Raw genomic sequence first — 19,659 nt, 5'->3', positions numbered from 1 at the left:
TCCTCCGAGTCGCTCCTCTCCGCAAGCGTCCCTCAGGGACCCGTCCTCATCTCCTCCTTCCTGGCTGCACACTCAGTACGTAGGAGCGCTGATCTCCTGCTGTCTGGGCTTCTGTCTCCGCACATCTCGTCATGTTCAGGTATGAAAGAACAACTGGGGCCTCTCCATTGCAACTGACGTGCATTTTTCTTAACTGGCTGCAGAGAACACACACACACACACACACACACACACACACACACACACACACACACAGAGTAACGATAGACTAATTTCATAACCCATAACTGGCTATTTCTATATAAAAACATGGTGGCACAACGAGTAGCGCTGCTGTCTCACAGCACCTGGGTGGTGTGAGAGGACATGGGTTCGGTCCCTGTGTCTGTGTGGAGCTCCCTCTGGGTGCTCTGGTTTCCTCTCACACTTCAAAGATATGCCGTTCAGGCTCCCCCATAGTGTGTGTGTGTTCCACTGATGTATGCATGAGTGAGTAGTGTATCTAGCAGCGTAAGTTACCACGGTAAATAACCACGGTGTGTGGGCTGATAACACTACATAGAGTTCATTGGAAGTCGTTTTAGAGAAAAGTGTCTGATAAATAAATACATGGAAAACAATACAACAATTTTACCGGCTTTTTCAAGTCTTTCAAGTACCGCACCGTTCAGTGTTTCATCTCTTCGCTCCTGGCAATTTAGTGTAGAGGGTTCCCCTGTTTCACACACTCTCCTTTCACGAGAATTAAGACTTAGGAACAAAAGTAATTTGTACCTTAAAATCCTCATCACGACATGTCAGCTCACACTGAAGAGAAACACCTTAGAAGAAAGGAAACTCGACAAGGTGAGCACCCCCCGCCCCCATAGCCCACGCAGGTAACACACCCTGCCGCCCACATCTGTCGTCTCATTACGCACACGTTGTCAGAAAGTGTCCCGTGTGTGATTCTACTCATTGTGTCGCCTCATATTTCACAGAAGCTTGTGGAGAGGAGACACAGGGACCGCGGTGGCGCTCAGGGCCCAGGAGGACACGCGGAGGGACGAGCGTCTGGCGTCGGGAGGACGTTGCCGACGGTCTGGAGACGGCAGCACGGACAGACATTGATTTACCGCGTGTGCAGAGACGACTCGGTGACCGTACTGCTGTGAAACAGTGACGCGCCTGCGTGCGCGCGCACACACACACGCACAAATTCCCATAATGTCCCAGATGTCATTAGAGGAGCCAGGGCTCGCTCGAAATGAGACAGCTTCGCTCTTGGACACACACTCGCCTTTTTTGTTCCAAAGACCCTCTTCAGCTCGGCTCTTGGTTTCTGCGCTTGTTCTCCTTGCAGATATGAGCCGCACGCCGAGTTCTGAAACGATGTTCCTTGCACACGTGGACAATAGCAGACGCTCGGGGCCGGCAGCGTTTCTTTGCAAAGGTACTGTGTAGCAAAACAGACCGGGAGGAGACTTTGTGCTCCGCGGGACGAGCGGACGAGTGGCACTTTAATGGCCAAGCGTGCGGAAATGCGTGTGAGCGAAAGGTCCGGTAGCGAGGACCTTGCCCCCGACAGGCGCCCTTCCTACTGCTCCTGCTCTCCTGTCGGCGCTCGTCGAGCGCTGAGAGCGGGCCTCCGGGGGCTCCTTTCCCGGGGCTCCCGCACGCACGCAGCTGTAACGCCGCAGGGTCACCGGGCGCCGCCTTGCCGAAAGCAGCAGACCCGCCGCACGGCCGGCGCTCGGCGTCTGCGGTCGCACTCTTCTTAGTTTTCCTCGGGACCTAAGAGCGGGGACCGTTTCACAGCGACTCAGGTGATGGAAGGGGCCATATCCTGGTCGCGCGGTCCTCCTTTGAGCCGCTCGCTAATCTAAGTGACCGCCCGGACCAGCGAGCTGAAGGCCCCGCTCTCCTAGATTCCAAGAAGCTCCGAGCCCGGGTGTGGCGTCATGAACACCATGCAGACAGCTGGAGCCTCGGGGCTGCTGGAGGCACAAGGGCTCCACCTGCTGCACGGACTCAAGAAGCACTTCCTTGCACTTCCTCACACACCTCACAGCGCCCGTAATGGACTTCATTTGCACCTTTGTTCTTCGTTGCAGTTAGAGCTGCTGCCTTTGGAGCCAAAGGTCACAGGTTTGATCCCCACCTCTGGCTGTAGTACCCATGAGCAAGGCACTTATCCTAAAAAATTGCTGCAGTAAAATTAGCCTGCTGTATAGATGGGAAAGAAATTGTAGGTAGACCAACACTGTAAGTCTCTCCTTCGGAGAAACGTGTTGGCTGAATGAGTAAATGATTGTACTGCACTGTTACTCTTCGTTACAGAAAAACCCTCTTCGTGTTGCCATACCAGTAAAGCACGTTGAACTGCCACTCAGCACGTCCCCAGGAGGACACCTGTGAAGGTGGACACTGTGTGCGTTGCTGTGAATTTTCTCGACTTCGCAACACTGATGAGCACCTTCGTAACACACACACGCGTCTGCAACCACTTGTCCGGTGGCGAACTGGAGCCTAACCCGGCAACCCAGGGCGTAAGGCTGGAGGGGGAGGGGACACACCCAGGACAGGATGCCAGTCCATCACAAGGTACCCCAAGCAGGATTCGAACCCTAGACCCACCTGAGAGCAGGATCTGGCCAAACCCTCTGTGCCACCACGCCCCCCCTCTTCACACCACCCTGCCTCAGTTAATTCCTTAATCCTCCCCCCTGTGTTTCAAGTCTTGATCCACAGTATGTTGTCACTAAATGGAACATTTCCCTTTCCGGAAATAAACAAAATGCTCCTCAGCGTTCCTTAATGCAAATACACACACACACATTTTCAGAACCGCTTGTCCCAGACGGGGTCACGGGGAACCGGAGTCTACCTGGTAACACAGGGCGTAAGGCCAGAGGGGGAAGGGGACACACCCAGGACGGGATGCCAGTCCGCCGCAAGGCACCCCAAGCGGGATTCGAACCCCAGACCCACTGGAGAGCAGGACTGCGGTCCAACCCACCGCACCCCCTTAATGCAAATAATAATAACACAATGTATTACAATATGAATTTTGTGTTTTAGAACAAGGAACCAAGGCACATCTATTCCTGGGCCATATTTACAGTAAACAGTTCTGGTGTGGAATGGAAAATGTACCTGAAAGTCCACATGGATTTTCAGGATTTATCTTGTGTTTCAGCATCAAGACAATCAACGTATGTGTACTTTAATAAATCTGTGTAAAATCTTCTGACATTAACCCGCTGAACACTGTGTTTGAATTTTTTCGCTTTATTCAGTGAAGAAATCCAAAAAAAGCATCATGCAAGTGATACAATCAAAAATAAAACAGTAAAATCAATGGAACCAACTAATATAAAGACAGCATAACAGGACCTTTGAGAGACTACAGGACAAACCCCAAGGCTAAAGACCATAAATACTGAAAAGGAACTAACCCGGTAGCTCCAGTAGCGCTCAAGAGGGGCGCCTCCCTGGCCTGTTCCCACCGTGTTACTGTACACCGTACCTACTGTACCCACCTGCCTTCGGTATTTTCCTTTTCACAACACGTCTCCCCTGTCGACGTTTTAGTAAAACAGGTGAATGATACAAATACATATACATTTAACCCAATAAGCAGCTGGTAACACACTGGTCACAGCTGTTGCCTTTGGACCCAAAGGTGGCAGGTTTGATCCCCATTCCAGCTGTAGTACCCTATAGCAAGGTACTTACCCTGAATTGCACCAGTGAAATTACCCAGCTGTATAAATAGGTAAAATAATTATAACCTTAACACTATAAATTGCTTCGGAGAAAAGCATCAGCTAAATTAATAAATGTAAATATACAAACACAATCAAGAAAATTAAGGGACACACACAGTGAACTAAGCTACACTAAACCATAGTACTCTCAGGTTTAAGTATTCTGGCTGTCTGTTGTTATTTATTGTTACCGTTATTTATTGCTATTGTTATTAGCATTATTTATTGTTATTGTTTTGTTTGTTCATAGTCTGTGGAAAAGCACTCAAAGAAGAATTTCATGGTACTTGGACACGGTACCTGCACCTATGACAATAAACCTTGAACCTAGAATAAATAAATCAATAGAAACACACCACACACACACACATTTTCTGAACTGCTTGTCCCATTTGGGGTCACGGGGAGCCAGAGCCTAACCTGGCAACACAGGGTATAAGGCTGGAGGGGGAGGGGACACACCCAGGACAGGACAGCAGTCTGTCACAAGGCACCCCGAGGGGGACTCGAACCCCAGACCCACAGGAGAGCAGGACCCAGTCCAACCCACTGCACCACCACACCCCCTACACAGGTAGTCATTTATTTATCTTCATCTATTTATCAGACACTTTTCTCCAAAGCGACTTCCAATGAAGTCTGTGTAGTGTTATCAGCCCAAACACCTTATTCACTGTGGTAACTTACACTGATACACTACCTACACTGGGTCACTCATCCATACATCAGTGGAACACACACACACTCACACACACACACACACACACACACACACACACACACACACACACACACACACACACACACACTACAGAGGAACCTCAAGAGCATGTCTTTGGAGTGTGGGAGGAAACTCACGCAGACATGGGGAGAACACGAAAACGCCACACAGGCTGAACGGGGATTGAACCAACATCCTCTCGCACCACTCAGGCACCGTGAGACAACAGCACTACTTGCTGTGCCAGGCACATCTGTGACAAAGCACAATTTACATGTATTCATTCAGCTGATGCTTTTCTCCAAAGCCACTTACAGTGTTAATCTAATTTTATTACCACATGGCATTTTCTGACATCCTCATAACAGGTTTCTCCAGCACAAATTCTGTTCAACACGACCGAAGCCTTTGAGTCCCCATCAAACAAGTTGACTACCTGAAGGTGCAATAAGTGCTATAAATTATAAAAATTGTGCAATTAAATAAAGTATGTTAAAAAAGACATAAAAAACGCTACACCTAAAATAAAACACATAACACACCACAAAACACAACACTACTTACATTCACAAAAAATAGGGGTTACGGTGTTTTGTAAGTGCGAAAAGACGTGTGTTACCTACCCCAGGACGGAGGATCTGCCCCAAACCTGTGGGGTCACAGCCAGAAGAGGCCCTTGCACCTCTCTTTGGCTTCTAAGCAAACCGACTTTGAACGATATGTTTTACAACAAACTTTACAACATATAAAAAATAAGGAAGCAAGACACTGTTGAATGTACAGTTTGTCTGGAATATGGTTGTAAATCCTGACAAAAAAAGCAATAAAAAGAATTCAGTTCAATGTATTTTTATGGAGCTCTTCTCACACAGTGACACAGAGCGCTTTAATACGGGCATAAGGCAAGAAAAACTAACACATCACATAGAAGACAGTAGACGAACGACTATCATAATACAATACATTTACAGAGCCATAAGTATGGCTACTGGCCAGGGAGGAAAGGAACAAAAAACTCCCAAATGAAAATCGAGGGAGAAAGAAAAACCTCTGGGGGTCCAAAAGGGCCAGCAGCTGCCCCCCACCAACCCTCCTGGACATTCTAGATTAAGTAATAATTCTAAACCAGTTTACAAGTAATAATGATATTGTTGCTGTATGGTAGCTTGAATCCCCAGCTCAGCATGGTACGTGTCGTCCATCATGGCAGTTGTTCATCGTCTTCAGTCGGCATGGAACGCATCTGTTACTGCCGGCCGGCCTCCTCAGGTCTTAGGTGGGGAGACAATGCTCAGCAAGAAGTTAGTAATTTCTAACTTAAACAAGTAAATTTAATTTGCATTGGTATAGAAGAGGGAAAAACAAACACAGTCAAGTGGAATTACATTTTGAGGTGGAATGTCTGAGTAAACACGTAAGTCTTTAGTCTGAATTTGAAGACTGATACAGACGGGGCATTTCTGACAGTAACTGGTAGACTATTCCACAGTTTAGGTGCTCTATAACTGAAGGTGTGACCTCCTACTGAGATCTTACTGATCACAGGTACTTTAGGGTAACCCGCATCCAATGAATGAAGATATCGTCCCAGGATATAAGAATCAATAATCTCAGAAAGGTAAGCCGGAGCAATGCCATGTACTGCAGGAAGTAGGATTTTATAATCAACTCTTAAGTGTGACCAAGAGCCATGCAGTGATTTAAGTACCGGTGTTATATGGTCCTACTTCCTAGTTCTAGTGACAATTCTCGCTGCAGTATTTTGTACCAGCTGTAGCCTGGATACAGTCTGGTATAGATAACCCGACAATAAAACATTACAGTAATCCATCTTGAGTGAAACAAAAGCACGACCCAGTTTCTCAGCAGCCCGTCCACATAGGAATCACCTTAATTTAGCTATGTTTCTTAACTGAAGGAAGCACGATTTAGTCACAGCATTTACATGAGATACAAATGACAGCTTCCCATCCAACAGGGCACCCAAATCCTTGACACAATCCGTACGCTTGAAAGTAATACCATTCGTTGTAAAGATTGGCGTGATAATGCTGAGAATTTTGGCATCACCACCCACCACAAGTACCTCTGTTTTACTGGCATTTAGAGATAAAAAATTTTTACTCATCCGTAATTTTATACTGGTAAAACAATTACTAAAGACACCACATGTGATGGATCATCAGGCTTAAGCGATACCTATAGCTGTGTGTCATCGGCATACGAATGGAAATTCACATTGTGTTTGCGAATAATGTCACCCCATGGTAACATATAGAGTGAGAACGGTAATGGCCCCAACACAGAGCCCTGAGGCACACCATACTGAACGTAGTCGAGACGTAGGGGGTGCAGTCATCAGATTTCAAGAATTTAATAATTACAGTTGTACACATAATCGTTTACGATGTTGTTTATTATTGATTTAATTGTGTATGGTAGTTTGTTGTGTTTTTTTAAAGGAATTGCTCTTTTTGTCACTCCAGTTAGATAAACAATGTACACCGACCGAGCAGTTGTCGAGCATGTCGCATGACAATGACGTCACCACACACAGTTTTGATCGACTTCCGGTTTTGTCGCCCTGTTTCCGTTTTGTGTGTTTTGTTTACGACGCCTAGCCGCGGACCCGCTGACGACGGGTGTTAGTGCGCATTCCAGCGGTTTGCGTTGTGATGATTGTCCGGAGGTAAAGTGCGTAACTCAGAGTGTGTGTCCGCAGCCATGTCTCCTAAGCGCAGACTCATCACGGACTCTTTCAAAGTGGTGAAAAGAGCGCGCGCAGAGCAGAGAGTGGAGAAGAAGGAGGAGGAGCCGCCGGAGCCGCCGGAGCCAGGTGTGCGTCCGCCCGCCCGTCTCTCATCTCTGCGTCCTTAATCTCCATTCCATAATGAATGAATAACACTGGTTTCCCCCATACTAATGATCTGCCCCTGTATAAACATCTGACCAATCAGAGCCCGAGTCCCGCTCCCTCACTCCCCGCGAGAAGGACCTGCAGGAACTCAGGAAGTTCGACTTGGACTGGCGCTTTGGACCCTGCACCGGTACCCTGGTGGTCCCTCCTACTCATCTCTCTCTCTCTCTCTCTCTCTCTGTCCTCTGTCCTGCACCGGTACTCTGTGGTGGTCTCTCTTACTCATCTTTTCCTCCGCTGTCCTCCAGGAATCGGCCGTCTCCAGCGCTGGGACAGGGCCTCCCACCACGGCTTGGACCCCCCCAGGGAGGTGCGAGAGCTGCTGCTGAAGAAGAGTGCAGATCCAGAGTACACACATTGGTACTGAAGTCCAGCGATCCGTTACCCCCCCTCCCCACACCACACCACACCACACCACACAGTAGTGAGTCATGAAAAGTGAATATGGAGTCTGTTCTACTCTGATGAGACAGCTGTGTTTGTGTGTGAGGAGGCAGGGGGGCAGTCGTGTGGGCTACAGGAAGAGCAAGCCCCCCCCCACCAAACTCAGTTAGTGTCAGTAATGTAAGACACGGTCACTTTCAGGTAAATAATGGTGTGTGTGAAGATGAACGCAGTCTGTGACTCTGGTTTCTTTGAAAGTGCCTTGTAACATCTGCGTAACGTCTTTGTAATGTCCATCTTTCGTTGTTGTTTGTCTTGTCACTCATTTTCATGTTTTGACCCAAACCATAAGCGGTTCTTGTGTGTTTTACTGGCACTGAAGTGTCCTGAGTTCTCGACATCCATCTTGTGTCCCAGCACTGCAGTCCTTTCCCTGTGGTCCCCACTTGGACAGCAGAGCGCTTCAGTCCACTCTTACTGTTGGACTCCCACTGGCGTTGCACCACGTCTCGTTACGTTCCTGCTGAAGTGTCCTCTCAGACGTCCCCCCGCTGCTAGCTGTGCAAACTGTGTGTTATGCTTTGAGCCACAGTGCCTGGGAGTCTAAGGGTCTCTCTCGCTTTCTGTGTGTTTCAGTCTGTGGCACGAACTCCCGTTGTGAGGACACGTGGAGGACAGGTGGAGGACGTCACCGCGCCACGGCTCCTGTCTCCTGCTCATCTGATGCTCACACTGTGTTTCACTCTGCTTTTATCACTACATTTTATAAAACCTGCATTACTTTGACACCGTTTGTCTCTGTGTATATGTGTGTGTGTGTCCGTCCGTCCGTCCGTCCATGATCTGTCTCCTCGCTCCATGCTTGTTCAGCTGAAATCCACTGGACCCGAACCAGACAAAAGAAGCGATTGTGCGGTGGCTAAACACTCACGGTCTGTGTGTGTGTGTGTGTGTGTGTGTGTGTGTGTGGAGCGCTCCAGCAGACAGCAATTGACCATAGCATTGTGAGCCAATCAGAGCCCAGCCTAGGAGGCACCTGACCACCTGTGTCACCAGCACTACCGTCTCGTTTATGCTGAGGAGTCGCGGGACAGTGGACTGGCACCGTACTCATGTGTCACTACAGCCATCGTCCTTCTTGTGTCTGCTCTGGTGACACGGTGAGTGACCGGAGCCCCAAGACTTCAGCCCGGGGCACATTTCCCTCGTGATCACGCCTTAGGGTTAGGGTTGCGATCACTGTGTGTTGATGAAGGACGGGGCTCCGATACCTCTCATAGCTTTTCGTTTATGTTCACGCACACAGACGTAGGTCACAGTGTCACTTTTGCATGTTCTTGGCACACACTCTTGTCATCACACAGTCGCCATAGTGGGTCCTTTTTAATTAATTGACCTATTTAACCAGTTTAGGACATGGTGTCTATTTTTATTTCATAACCCCCAAAGGGGCACTGGGGGGGCAGCGATTGTGAAAGTGGTGGAAGGTGAGTCGCATGAGCACAACTAAAAAGACACAAAGGCATGTGTGTGTTTACAAAAGGTAGCGTGAGAATTGTTCATTAAAAGCATTTTAACATGCATCATGTTGTCATCTTGTATCGGACAGCTGGTCGCGCAGTGCTTACGTCTGCTGCCTTTGGACCTACAGGTTGCAGGTTTGAATCCCACCTCCATCACTAGTACCCTCGAACAAGGTACTTCCCCTACGTTGTTCCAGCAGAACTGCCCAGCTGTATAAATGGGTAAATAACAGTGGATCATTTAACACTGAGAGGTCCTTGGGATGAAAAAGCATCTTATTGTGTGAGGTAAACAAGGTAAAGATGCACTGTGGCATACATGTCACTTCTGTCCCTGTGCACGGCCCTGCAAATGGCCTTGGGTGTTCAGTTTTAATTAGGGCCACATTAATTATAATGTGGGTAAATGTGGATGTTTTAATTGGGTCGAGTGTCCCGAGGGCTCCCTTCCCTTCGCTTTCCTTGGAAACGTTCGCTCTACTGCAGTGTGACCTTGTTGAAGGCCTCACACCTTCTTCTCCAGGTACAGTGTGTTTCTCCGGCTCGGTTGTGTGAGGCCTTGGCTTCGCAGTCAGGGCTTTTTTTGCCACTGTCACATGCTGTCTGGACCGGAGCGCCGCACAAGCCACCTGCCCGAACGCCGTTCCTCATGGCATGAGCCGTTTGGCTTCAGCGAGAACGTCTCCGTTCCCGCAGACCTCTTAGTCTCCCAGTTTTGTTTTGTTTTGTTTTGTTTTGTTTATCCTGCTCCACTTCACCACAACTAGTCAGTTTTTCAGTCAAGCTGTTCTTCTGTTAAGCGTTGATTGGCTGGAATGCAAGTCAATCTTTTGATTGACAGGTACTAGCAGCCGTTTGATTGGCAAATGGTAGTCCGCCGGGTGGCGCTTAGCTTACACTCTCTCCTACACCAAGGTGCAAACAGGCGGGACTCGGAGGCTCTGCTCTCTGGTTGGTCTGCGGACCCGCCATCCCCTCAAGGTGCGCTCTGATTGGCCGTGAGCGTCTTCGCGTGCGTGGGGCGTCGCTGTGCGGCCTGCTCAGGAACTGCGGCTGCGATAGAACGAGGAGCGGATTAGCGGGCAATTACATCAGAAAGGAGCCGCCGAGGGACGTAGCGGAGCGGAGAGGAGCGCGCGCGCCCGGCCGCCCGCCCGTGCATAATTAGCATGTGGAATTGAGACGTACAAGTAATAAACAGCGGCGCAGCTCTGATTTCCAGGCTGCACGCGACCGCGCCGCGTTCGTAGCGCTCACAGTTGCGTTCGTCTCCGTTCCTCGTCGTTCGCACCCGGCTCGTGTGTGTGTGTGTGTGTGTGTGTGAGACGTGACTGTGCGTGACACTCGCTGTGACACTCGACTCGCTGTGTGTGTGTGTGTGTGTGTGTCGTCGCCGCCGCCGCCTGGAATTCACCGCTCTTGCGTCCCAGACGACGTCGACGGAGTGTAAAAGTGCGCCGGTGAGTAAGCAAATCAGTAAATAATACTAACATAATAATAATAATAGTATTACTAATAGTCGTAGTAGTAATTTTAATAACAGTAATCGTGATGGCGACAATTATTATACGGGACGATGATGATTGATGATGATGCTGGTGCGTTCGCGATTCATACTAGCAATCGAATATTTACCATGGTACAGTGGCTGTAATGTTTCTTTTCTCCCTGAAAAACAAGTGTCGCGTGACCGATGTCATGATGATGAGCACAGGAGTGACGAGAAGAAGGGTAAATATTACTGTAGTAAATAAGGGCGCTGAGGAAGGTGACGATGGACCGTGTGCGCGTGCGCGCGCGCGCCCCTCCCCAGGGATGGACAGCGGCCACACGAAGACCGTGGAGGAGGTGCTGGGCTTCTTCGGGGTCAACGAGTCCACGGGGCTGAGCTGCGAGCAGCTGAAGAAGGCGCGCGAGAGATGGGGCTCCAACGGTACCCAACGCCCCACCCCCACCCCCACCCCCACCCCCCCTCCCCTCCCCTCCCCGAGAGCATCGGCATCGCCGCCGCCATCCTTAGTGCGACAGGGTCACGGTTCGGCTTCGGGTGCCGCCAGTCAGGCAGCGCGGCTTTGAATCCCCCCTCCAGCTGTCGTACCCTTGAGCAAGGTACTGACTCTAAATGACTGCAGTAAAATTGCCCAGCTGTATGAGTGGCTCAGTAACCGTAAGTCACTTTGGAGAAAATTGTCACATAGATGAGTTAATGGCGTTTTCACGTAGCTGCGCTCGTAGCGACTGGAGGGGGGCGCCGCGACTCTTACGGAATGTCCCCAGCGTGTCCGTAGAGCTCACGCGTGTAATGGACGTGCTGTGCGGTACCTGATGGTGTGCGTCTCTCTCTCTCTCTCTCTCTCCCTCGGTGCTCCACCTCGGGGTAAAAGAGCTTCCGGCAGAAGAAGGTGAGAGACCCCACCCCCGCCGCTGCAGTACGACACATACGGCACTTTGTCATCACTTTTACGCAACAGTCCTCCTCCTGGGCCTGGAACCTCACAAGGCCAGCTCCTTAACCGCCTTGCTCTCCGCTGCCTCCCACAGGGAAGTCGCTATGGGAACTGGTGCTGGAGCAGTTCGAAGACCTGCTGGTGCGGATTCTCCTGTTGGCGGCATGCATCTCCTTCGTAAGGGAACCTCCCCTGCGCTGTAACTACACTGCGGACACACTGCGGGCACACTGCAGACACCCTCCCCTGATGCCTCACTCTCTTTCCTGCTGCTCTGCCGCCCCAGACTCTGGCCTGGTTCGAGGAGGGGGAGGGGACCATCACAGCCTTCGTTGAGCCTTTCGTCATCCTCCTCATCCTCATTGCCAACGCCATCGTTGGAGTGTGGCAGGTAGTGCCTGTGTGTGTGTGAGAGTGAATGAGACAGAGTGTGGACGCCAAGACTCAGTGCTATTCGTTGTGCCCTTTGCAAGATGGTCTGTGACAGTTAGCGGTGTAGAGTGTGTCAGCAGTAGTTGCTGTGTGTGTGGTGCGGTGCGGTACTCAGTGCCCAGTGTGTTGTTGTTGTTGTTGTTGTTGTTGTTGTCGTCATTTTCAGGAGCGGAATGCCGAGAACGCCATTGAGGCGCTGAAGGAGTACGAACCGGAGATGGCCAAGGTGTACCGGCAGGACAGGAAGAGTGTGCAGAGGATCCGTGCCAGAGACCTCGTACCTGGCGACATCGTGGAGGTGGCCGGTATGTTCTGTGTGCGTGCGTGCGTGCGTGCGTGCGTGTGCATGTGTGCGTGCGTGCGTCCATGGTACAACCCTTACGGGCTACTTTCGGCTCTCCCCCTGCAGTGGGCGACAAGGTCCCGGCTGACATCCGCCTGACATCCATCCGCTCGACGACGCTGCGTGTGGACCAGTCCATCCTGACCGGCGAATCCGTGTCGGTGCTCAAACACACGGATCCGGTGCCCGACCCTCGCGCCGTCAACCAGGACAAGAAGAACATGCTCTTTTCTGTGAGTCTCGGTACACCGTGTGTGTGCGCGCGTGTGCATTGGCCATTTCCTGAGCCACGTCCTGGCCCCGTGACCCCAGGGCACCAACATCGCGGCGGGGCGAGCCGTGGGCGTGGTTGTGGCCACAGGGGTCCACACGGAGATCGGCAGGATCCGTGACGAGATGGCGGCCACGGAGCCAGAGAGGACGCCGCTGCAGCAAAAGCTGGACCAGTTCGGGGAGCAGCTCTCCAAGGTGCGCAGCGAGCTGGGCGGTGATATGGGTGTGACCAGGGGAGTGGGCGGGGCCTCCCCAGCATGTCTAATAGCACACTTGTGCGTGTGTACGTGCGCACCAGGTGATCACGCTGATCTGTGTGGCCGTGTGGGCCATCAACGTGGGCCACTTCAGCGACCCGGTGCACGGGGGCAGCTGGCTGCGGGGGGCCGTCTATTACTTCAAGATCGCCGTAGCGCTCGCCGTAGCAGCCATCCCCGAGGGTAGGTGCTCGATGCGTCGACCCGTGAGGTCATCGGACCGACGCAGAGATTCGAATCATTCTGTGCGCGTGCATGTGTGAACCCCGCCCTCTGTGGCCCGCCCCCCTGCAGGCCTGCCGGCTGTGATCACCACCTGCCTGGCGCTGGGCACCCGCCGCATGGCCCGGAAGAACGCCATCGTGCGCAGCCTGCCCTCCGTGGAGACGCTGGGCTGCACGTCCGTCATCTGCTCCGACAAGACGGGCACGCTGACCACCAATCAGATGTCGGTGTGCAGGGTGAGGGCCCTGCCCCTTGTCTTAGCCTGACCAACGGGACGGGTGATCAGCCGCAGCAGAGGGCGGTGCTCTCGTGTCGCTCGCACGTCGAACCCTCACTAACACCGCTGGCTCGGCCCCAGTTGGGGTGTCGACAGTACGCTTTAACTGTAACAAAGCATTAATTATACAAATGATGACGAGAGGGACGGCGGTCATCGGGCGCTCCCTCTCACCTTTCCATTTAACCCTTTTGTGGGTCTGTTTTCCTGTGCGTAGATGTTTGTGGTGGACAGCGTATCAGGGGAGCAATGCGCCTTGAGCGAGTTCACGGTGACCGGATCTACTTACGCCCCGGACGGGGAAGTGTGAGTGCCAATTAACCTCTAACAGACTCGTGGACTAATCAGCGCTCAGAGGCCAAATAACAAATTAATCAACTGATGATTCTAATGATGACTAATTGAACACACGTCAACACGACTGCACGGCACCCTCAAGTTGCGCTCTTTCCTTTTCTCCTCCTATGGGCTTCCCCTCCGCTGCTCTCTGGCACCCTCTCTGGCAGCTATCAGGGTCGCGCTCCAGTTCGCTGCAGTCAGTACGAGGGCCTGGTCGAGTTGGCCACCATCTGTGCTCTGTGCAACGACTCTTCCCTGGACTACAACGAGGTAAGGAATGCCAGTCACCGTCACTCTTCACAAATACGACAGCTGTTATGAACATGATAGTTGACTGTGTTATGGAGGTCACAGTTCACTCCGTGTTACATGCGTGACAGATGACTTATGGAGGCGACAAATCGCTCAGTGTTACAAGTGTGACATATGACTGTGTTTTGGATGTGACAAATGGCACCCTGTTACGAGTGTTACAGATGACGGTGTTAAAGAGGTGACGGAGCGCTGTGTTACGAGTGTGACAGATTCTTGTCAGCGTTACCGTTTGAGTGTTTCTGTGTGTCAGTTGTCCTCCTCTCCCCTTGTCTCTATGTCTTCAGGCTAAGGGTGTGTATGAGAAGGTGGGCGAGGCCACGGAGACTGCCCTCTGCTGTCTGGTGGAGAAGATGAACGTGTTTGACACGGACCTGCATGGACTTACTCCAGCGGAGAGGGCGACGGCCTGCTGCTCTGTGAGTGTGTGACACATTCCAAGTGTGTTGTAGCGCGGTCATAGTGCGTGTTACAGTGTGTGTCACACTGAGTGTTTCCCTCCCTCCATCTCTCGTTCTCAGGTCATCCAGCAGCTCATGCGCAAGGAGCTCACGCTCGAGTTCTCCAGAGACAGGAAGTCCATGTCCGTCTTCTGCTCTCCAAACAAGCTCAGCAGGTCCACCGGTGGGGCCAAGATGTTTGTGAAGGTGCGGAGCCCCCTGTCTGCCCGCGTTCTCGCTCTCGCTCTGGTTTCCTTCTCCGTGTCTCACCGCCACCCCGCTCCCCCGCAGGGGGCGCCAGAGAGCGTGTTGGAGCGATGCCGCTGGCTCCGGGTGGGCGGCGGCTCCCGAGTACCCATGTCCCCGGCCCAGCGGGAGCAGCTTCTAGCCAAGGTGCGTGAGTGGGGGTCGGGCCGTGACACCCTGCGCTGCCTCACCATGGCGACGCGAGACTCTCCTCCGGACCCGCGTACCCTCACTCTGGACAACTCGGCGAGCTTCTCCGACTACGAGGTGCACTCCCTGCTCCGGCTCCTTGTCTTGCTGCACGTTTGCGTGTTTCTGTGTTGATCTGAGGCTCTGTGTGCCGCCGCAGTCGGAGCTGACCTTCGTGGGCTGCGTGGGCATGCTGGACCCGCCCCGGAAGGAGGTACTGGGAGCCGTGCGCATGTGCAGACAGGCTGGCATCCGGGTGATCATGATCACGGGTCGGTACCACGTGACCGGCGGCATTCGCAACGTCACGCTCAGTAGAGGTCGCAGTTGGCACCATTGTCGCTGGCCACCGTCGTGCCTGTGCGCCAGCTGTCGTGCCTGTGAGCTGTATTCCACGCTTTGACTCCACGTGAGCTCACCAGCCTGTGTGCTTCCAGGAGACAACAAAGGTACAGCCATGTCCATCTGCCGGCGCGTGGGCATCATCACGGAGCAGGAGGAGGAGGAGGAGGAAGGCGGGGGGGACGGCCAGTTCCTGGGGGGGCTCACGGGCCGTGAGTTTGACGAGCTGCCCCCCCACCTGCAGAGGCAGGCGTGTCGCACGGTGCGCTGCTTCGCCCGCGTGGAGCCCGCCCACAAGAGCCGCATTGTGGAGTACCTGCAGAGCCTCAGTGACATCACAGCCATGGTGAGGGGGGTGGGGTTGGAGTGCCAGGGGCGTGGCTACAGGTCTACTCTGCTGGATTGCGGTGTTCCTGCTCCGGTCGTACTCACGTTCCCTCGCGGGCCTGCAGACGGGCGACGGCGTGAACGACGCTCCCGCTCTGAAGAAGGCCGAGATCGGCATCGCCATGGGTTCGGGGACGGCTGTGGCCAAGTCGGCCTCCGACATGATTCTGGCCGACGACAACTTCTCGACGATCGTGGCAGCAGTGGAGGAGGGCCGCGCCATCTACAACAACATGAAGCAGTTCATCCGCTATCTCATCTCGTCAAACATCGGCGAGGTGGTCTGGTGAGGCCGCTCCCACTGCCGTGACCCCGGCGTGACCCCGGCATCACTCTGATCTCCCATCATGTCCTCGTATCCCCTTGCAGCATCTTCCTGACGGCGGCGCTAGGAATGCCTGAGGCGCTCATCCCCGTGCAGCTGCTCTGGGTGAACCTGGTGACGGACGGCTTCCCGGCCACTGCCCTCGGCTTCAACCCCCCCGATCTGGACATCATGTCCCGCCCCCCGCGCTCCCCCAAGGAGCCCCTCATCTCCGGCTGGCTCTTCTGCAGATACCTCATCATTGGCTGTGAGTGCGACTGTGCCGCTTGCGCCTGTCGACCACTAGGGGGCAGCGGAACACGGTCTCGCCGTCCTTTGTAGCAGATTGATGAAGAAGATTGAATATTACAGAATACGATGGAATAAGGGACAGCTGGTAGTGTAGTGGTTAGAGCTGCTGCCTTTGGACCCAAAGGTTGCAGGTTTGATCCCCACCTCCCGCTATTGTACTCTTGAGCAAGGTACTTATCCAAATAAACTGCCGCAATAAAGTTACCCAGCTGTATAAACGGGTAAATAATTGTAAGCTGCTCTGGAGAAAAGCGTCAGCTGTATGAATAAATGTGGATGTGAATATGGCTAAATATGATTTAATATACGGAATACCCCTTTCGCTGGGCACCGCCGTCATTGTGTCTTCCTCCGTCCTTTCTCCAAACCGCGCCCCCACTCCCGAACTCCCCCTTCCCAGGCTACGTTGGAGCTGCCACAGTGGGTGCAGCAGCCTGGTGGTTCATGGCCGCCCACGATGGACCCAAACTTTCCTTCTACCAACTGGTGCGCCTCTTTGACCTCTGCCGATGTGTGTGTTTTGTGTGTGAGGTGTGTGTGTGTGTGTGTGTGTGTCAGTCATATCTTTCTCTTTCTGGCCCCCAGTCACACTACCTGCAGTGCAGTGAGGCTCACGGTGACTTTGAGGGGGTGCAGTGCTCCGTGTTCGAGTCGCCGTACCCCATGACCATGGCGCTCTCCGTGCTCGTCACCATAGAGATGTGCAATGCCCTTAACAGGTGGGGCTGCCAGGTGTGTGCGGTCGCGCGGGGCTTCGCTCTCCTTCGGCTCAACTGACACAAGTGTTTCCCCTCATGCTCTGGGCGCAGCCTCTCCGAGAACCAGTCACTGCTCAAGATGCCCCCCTGGTCGAACCCGTGGCTGGTGGGGGCCATCTGCCTCTCCATGGCGCTGCACTTCCTCATCCTCTACATGGACCCGCTTCCCGTGAGTGTCTGGGCGTCCATCCGTGTGTGTGTTTTGTGCATGCGTGCGTGCGTCTCCCTGAAGGTGAACCGGGTTCGAAGCCCTTCCCCCGTGTCTGTGTGCCCAGGTGATCTTCCAGATCCGCCCACTCTCGTGGTCCCAGTGGGTGACGGTGCTCAAGATGTCCCTTCCTGTCATCCTACTCGATGAGGTGCTCAAGTTTGTGGCGAGGAACTACGTCGAACCCGGGTGCGAGTTGGGGCCGGAGGAGGAGGAGGAGGAGGAGGGGCAGGAAGAGCGCAGGGGGCAGCAGCATGGCAGAGGCGGTGATGCAGGGCGGGTGCTGCTCGCCTCTGTCCGTCAGGCCTTCAAGGGCGTGTCTTGGTCCTTTGTCCTCATGTCTGTCCCCTTGCTCATCTGGATCTACAGCCTGGACTCGGATATCACCAACATCTTCTGGACATAGGGGGTGGGGAGCGGGCAAGTGTGTGTGTGTCTGTCTGTCTGGCTGTCTGTCTGTCCTTCTCCCTGTTGTCCTTGAACACTGACGCCTCACTTTCCCCTGCAGGGAGGAGTTAGAGTACAGTAGAGTAAATCAGTGTAAAGTAGAGGTAGGTGGAATATGATGTTCCCTGCGATGGAAATGTTCCTTTAGCCGTGTCTCAGCGGTCCAGGGTTTGAGCGGCTCCTACAGTGCCGCCTCCCTTTGCTGCTGTGTGCGGTCAGTGCTGCTGCTCTCGTGGTCGCTACTGCGATGCGTTCCGTTTGCGGTTCATCAGGATGACCGGCGTTCGGTCAGTAACGAGTTCTGCTCCTCTTGTGTGTGTCATTGCTGCGTTATTGTTACTAATAATGATCCTAATTTAATAATTAATAATAACCCCCCTAGGGCTCCACCAGCAAGGGTCACGTTTCACCGCAGTTCACATTCACTGCTCCTCAACGACTTACTAAGCGCTGCGGTCTAGAGGGGGGAAAAAAGGGTGTGATAGCATCATAATAGAAGTGTCTGTGTGTGTGTGTGATGGCATGTGCATGTTTGTGCGTGCGTGTGTGTGTGTGTGTGTGTGTGTGTGTGTGTGTGTGTGTGTGTGTGTGTGTGTGTGTGTGTGTGTGTCTGTCAGCGTCTCTCCCTGCTCTCACCTTCTGACTGCTGATTTTATATTAATCCAAGGTGCAAAAAAATACAAATACAGTGACATTAATTTCTCTTCCCTTTCTGACTTACTGTCTTGTTTTTGTGTCCAGAGTCCTGCTGCTATAACTCCTCCTCACAGTTATACACACACACACACACACACACACATACATACATACATATAATATATATATATTCTAGAGACAGACCAAGTTGTGTGTGTCATATGAAGGCAGTTAGACTTGCAGAAACAGGAGATACTTTATACTGTACAAACATGTTTTATTCCACGACACAAAACACACAACATATTTAAATAGAAAACCATAACATACGTTTTTACACATTGGGGATAATGCTACATCATTGTGAAGAAACGGGGGTGTGGGGGTGTGGGGGGAAGAGACGCTCTGCTCCTGCCCTTCAGCTACACATCACCAGGCCCTGGAGCTCCAGGATCCACGAGTGCAGCACTGCGGACATCTGCCGTTGCAGGTTCCACAGGGAGGTGGTGCTGTGCTGCCCCAGCGGGAGGCTACAGGTGCAAGTGGCATCTGGGACGACCCCACCTTGAAGGATCACCTGCCGGGGGAAGGGGTCGGGGGAGGTGCCAGTGAGCGGGATCCGCAGTGCTGTTGATGCTTCTGGGACGGTACGGCGTCTCCTGCTGCTCACCCGCTTCCTGAGGTGCGTGGACAGCGACTCGGCGGACTGGAGGACGTCGGCGGACACCCGGTCCTTCAGGCACGTCGAGTATTCGCACAGTTTCCGGAGGACATCCGTCTGCGTGGAGCACAGGAGGAAGGTCTGAGACGGCGGGGACAGAAAAGCACACTAAACGAGGTCAAAGTGGTCGGAGACACATGCTGAACAAAGAGACGCCAAATGGACAGGGACACACCAGCCGGAGAGACACCAAATGGACATGCTGAGTGGGCACAGTGATTACGGAAAGAGGGGGTCCTAACATGACCACGTGGAGTTATGCTTGAGGAGACGCTTAGCGTTGTTAAAATAACTGGCTGTGGGCCCAGTTGTGTGCAGTGTCACTGGGATGTACGTATTGTTGAGTGAAGCTGAGCGCACGAGGACAGCTGTGCAGCGCGGGACTCACAAGGTGCCAGTGGACGGGCTGCTGCGGGACAGAGTCCATCTGAAGAACAGAGACGCAGTCGCGTGAAGAACTCATTGGGACA

The 19,659-nt window shown here is 52.8% G+C and overlaps 2 protein-coding genes across 5 annotated transcripts; both read left to right on the top strand.

Annotated features, from left to right (window-relative positions):
- The first annotated feature begins 7,056 nt into the window (after nucleotides 1–7,056).
- Nucleotides 7,057–9,458, top strand: pold4 (DNA polymerase delta 4, accessory subunit). The gene is made up of 4 exons (XM_029259046.1): nucleotides 7,057–7,306; nucleotides 7,428–7,517; nucleotides 7,636–7,747; nucleotides 8,408–9,458. The coding sequence occupies exons 1-4, from the start codon at nucleotides 7,195–7,197 to the stop codon at nucleotides 8,430–8,432; spliced, it is 339 nt and encodes a 112-aa protein (XP_029114879.1). The 5' UTR covers nucleotides 7,057–7,194; the 3' UTR covers nucleotides 8,433–9,458.
- A 4-nt stretch (nucleotides 9,459–9,462) lies between these two features.
- LOC108925889 (sarcoplasmic/endoplasmic reticulum calcium ATPase 2) lies at nucleotides 9,463–18,395 on the top strand. 4 transcript variants are annotated; one of them, XM_029258990.1, is made up of 22 exons: nucleotides 9,463–10,754; nucleotides 11,108–11,227; nucleotides 11,679–11,696; nucleotides 11,836–11,918; nucleotides 12,028–12,132; nucleotides 12,340–12,478; nucleotides 12,583–12,749; nucleotides 12,829–12,984; nucleotides 13,088–13,229; nucleotides 13,341–13,507; nucleotides 13,766–13,854; nucleotides 14,055–14,157; nucleotides 14,487–14,618; nucleotides 14,721–15,152; nucleotides 15,235–15,346; nucleotides 15,512–15,762; nucleotides 15,869–16,089; nucleotides 16,173–16,375; nucleotides 16,820–16,905; nucleotides 17,005–17,138; nucleotides 17,229–17,346; nucleotides 17,453–18,395. In XM_029258990.1, exons 2-22 carry the CDS (start codon nucleotides 11,110–11,112, stop codon nucleotides 17,789–17,791), a joined length of 3,315 nt encoding a protein of 1,104 aa, XP_029114823.1. In that variant the 5' UTR covers nucleotides 9,463–10,754; nucleotides 11,108–11,109; the 3' UTR covers nucleotides 17,792–18,395. The 4 variants fall into 4 exon arrangements, with proteins under 4 accessions (XP_029114823.1, XP_029114821.1, XP_029114822.1 ...); XM_029258988.1 differs by having other exon boundaries at nucleotides 10,975–11,227; XM_029258989.1 differs by lacking the exon at nucleotides 9,463–10,754 and having other exon boundaries at nucleotides 10,778–11,227; nucleotides 14,721–14,846; nucleotides 14,931–15,152.
- The last annotated feature ends 1,264 nt before the right edge of the window (nucleotides 18,396–19,659 follow it).

Source organism: Scleropages formosus, chromosome 16, assembly GCF_900964775.1.
Source record: "Scleropages formosus chromosome 16, fSclFor1.1, whole genome shotgun sequence".
NCBI lineage: Eukaryota > Metazoa > Chordata > Actinopteri > Osteoglossiformes > Osteoglossidae > Scleropages > Scleropages formosus.
The sequence above is the reverse complement of the archived record's forward strand: the minus strand, read 5'-3'. Positions and strand labels throughout refer to the sequence as shown.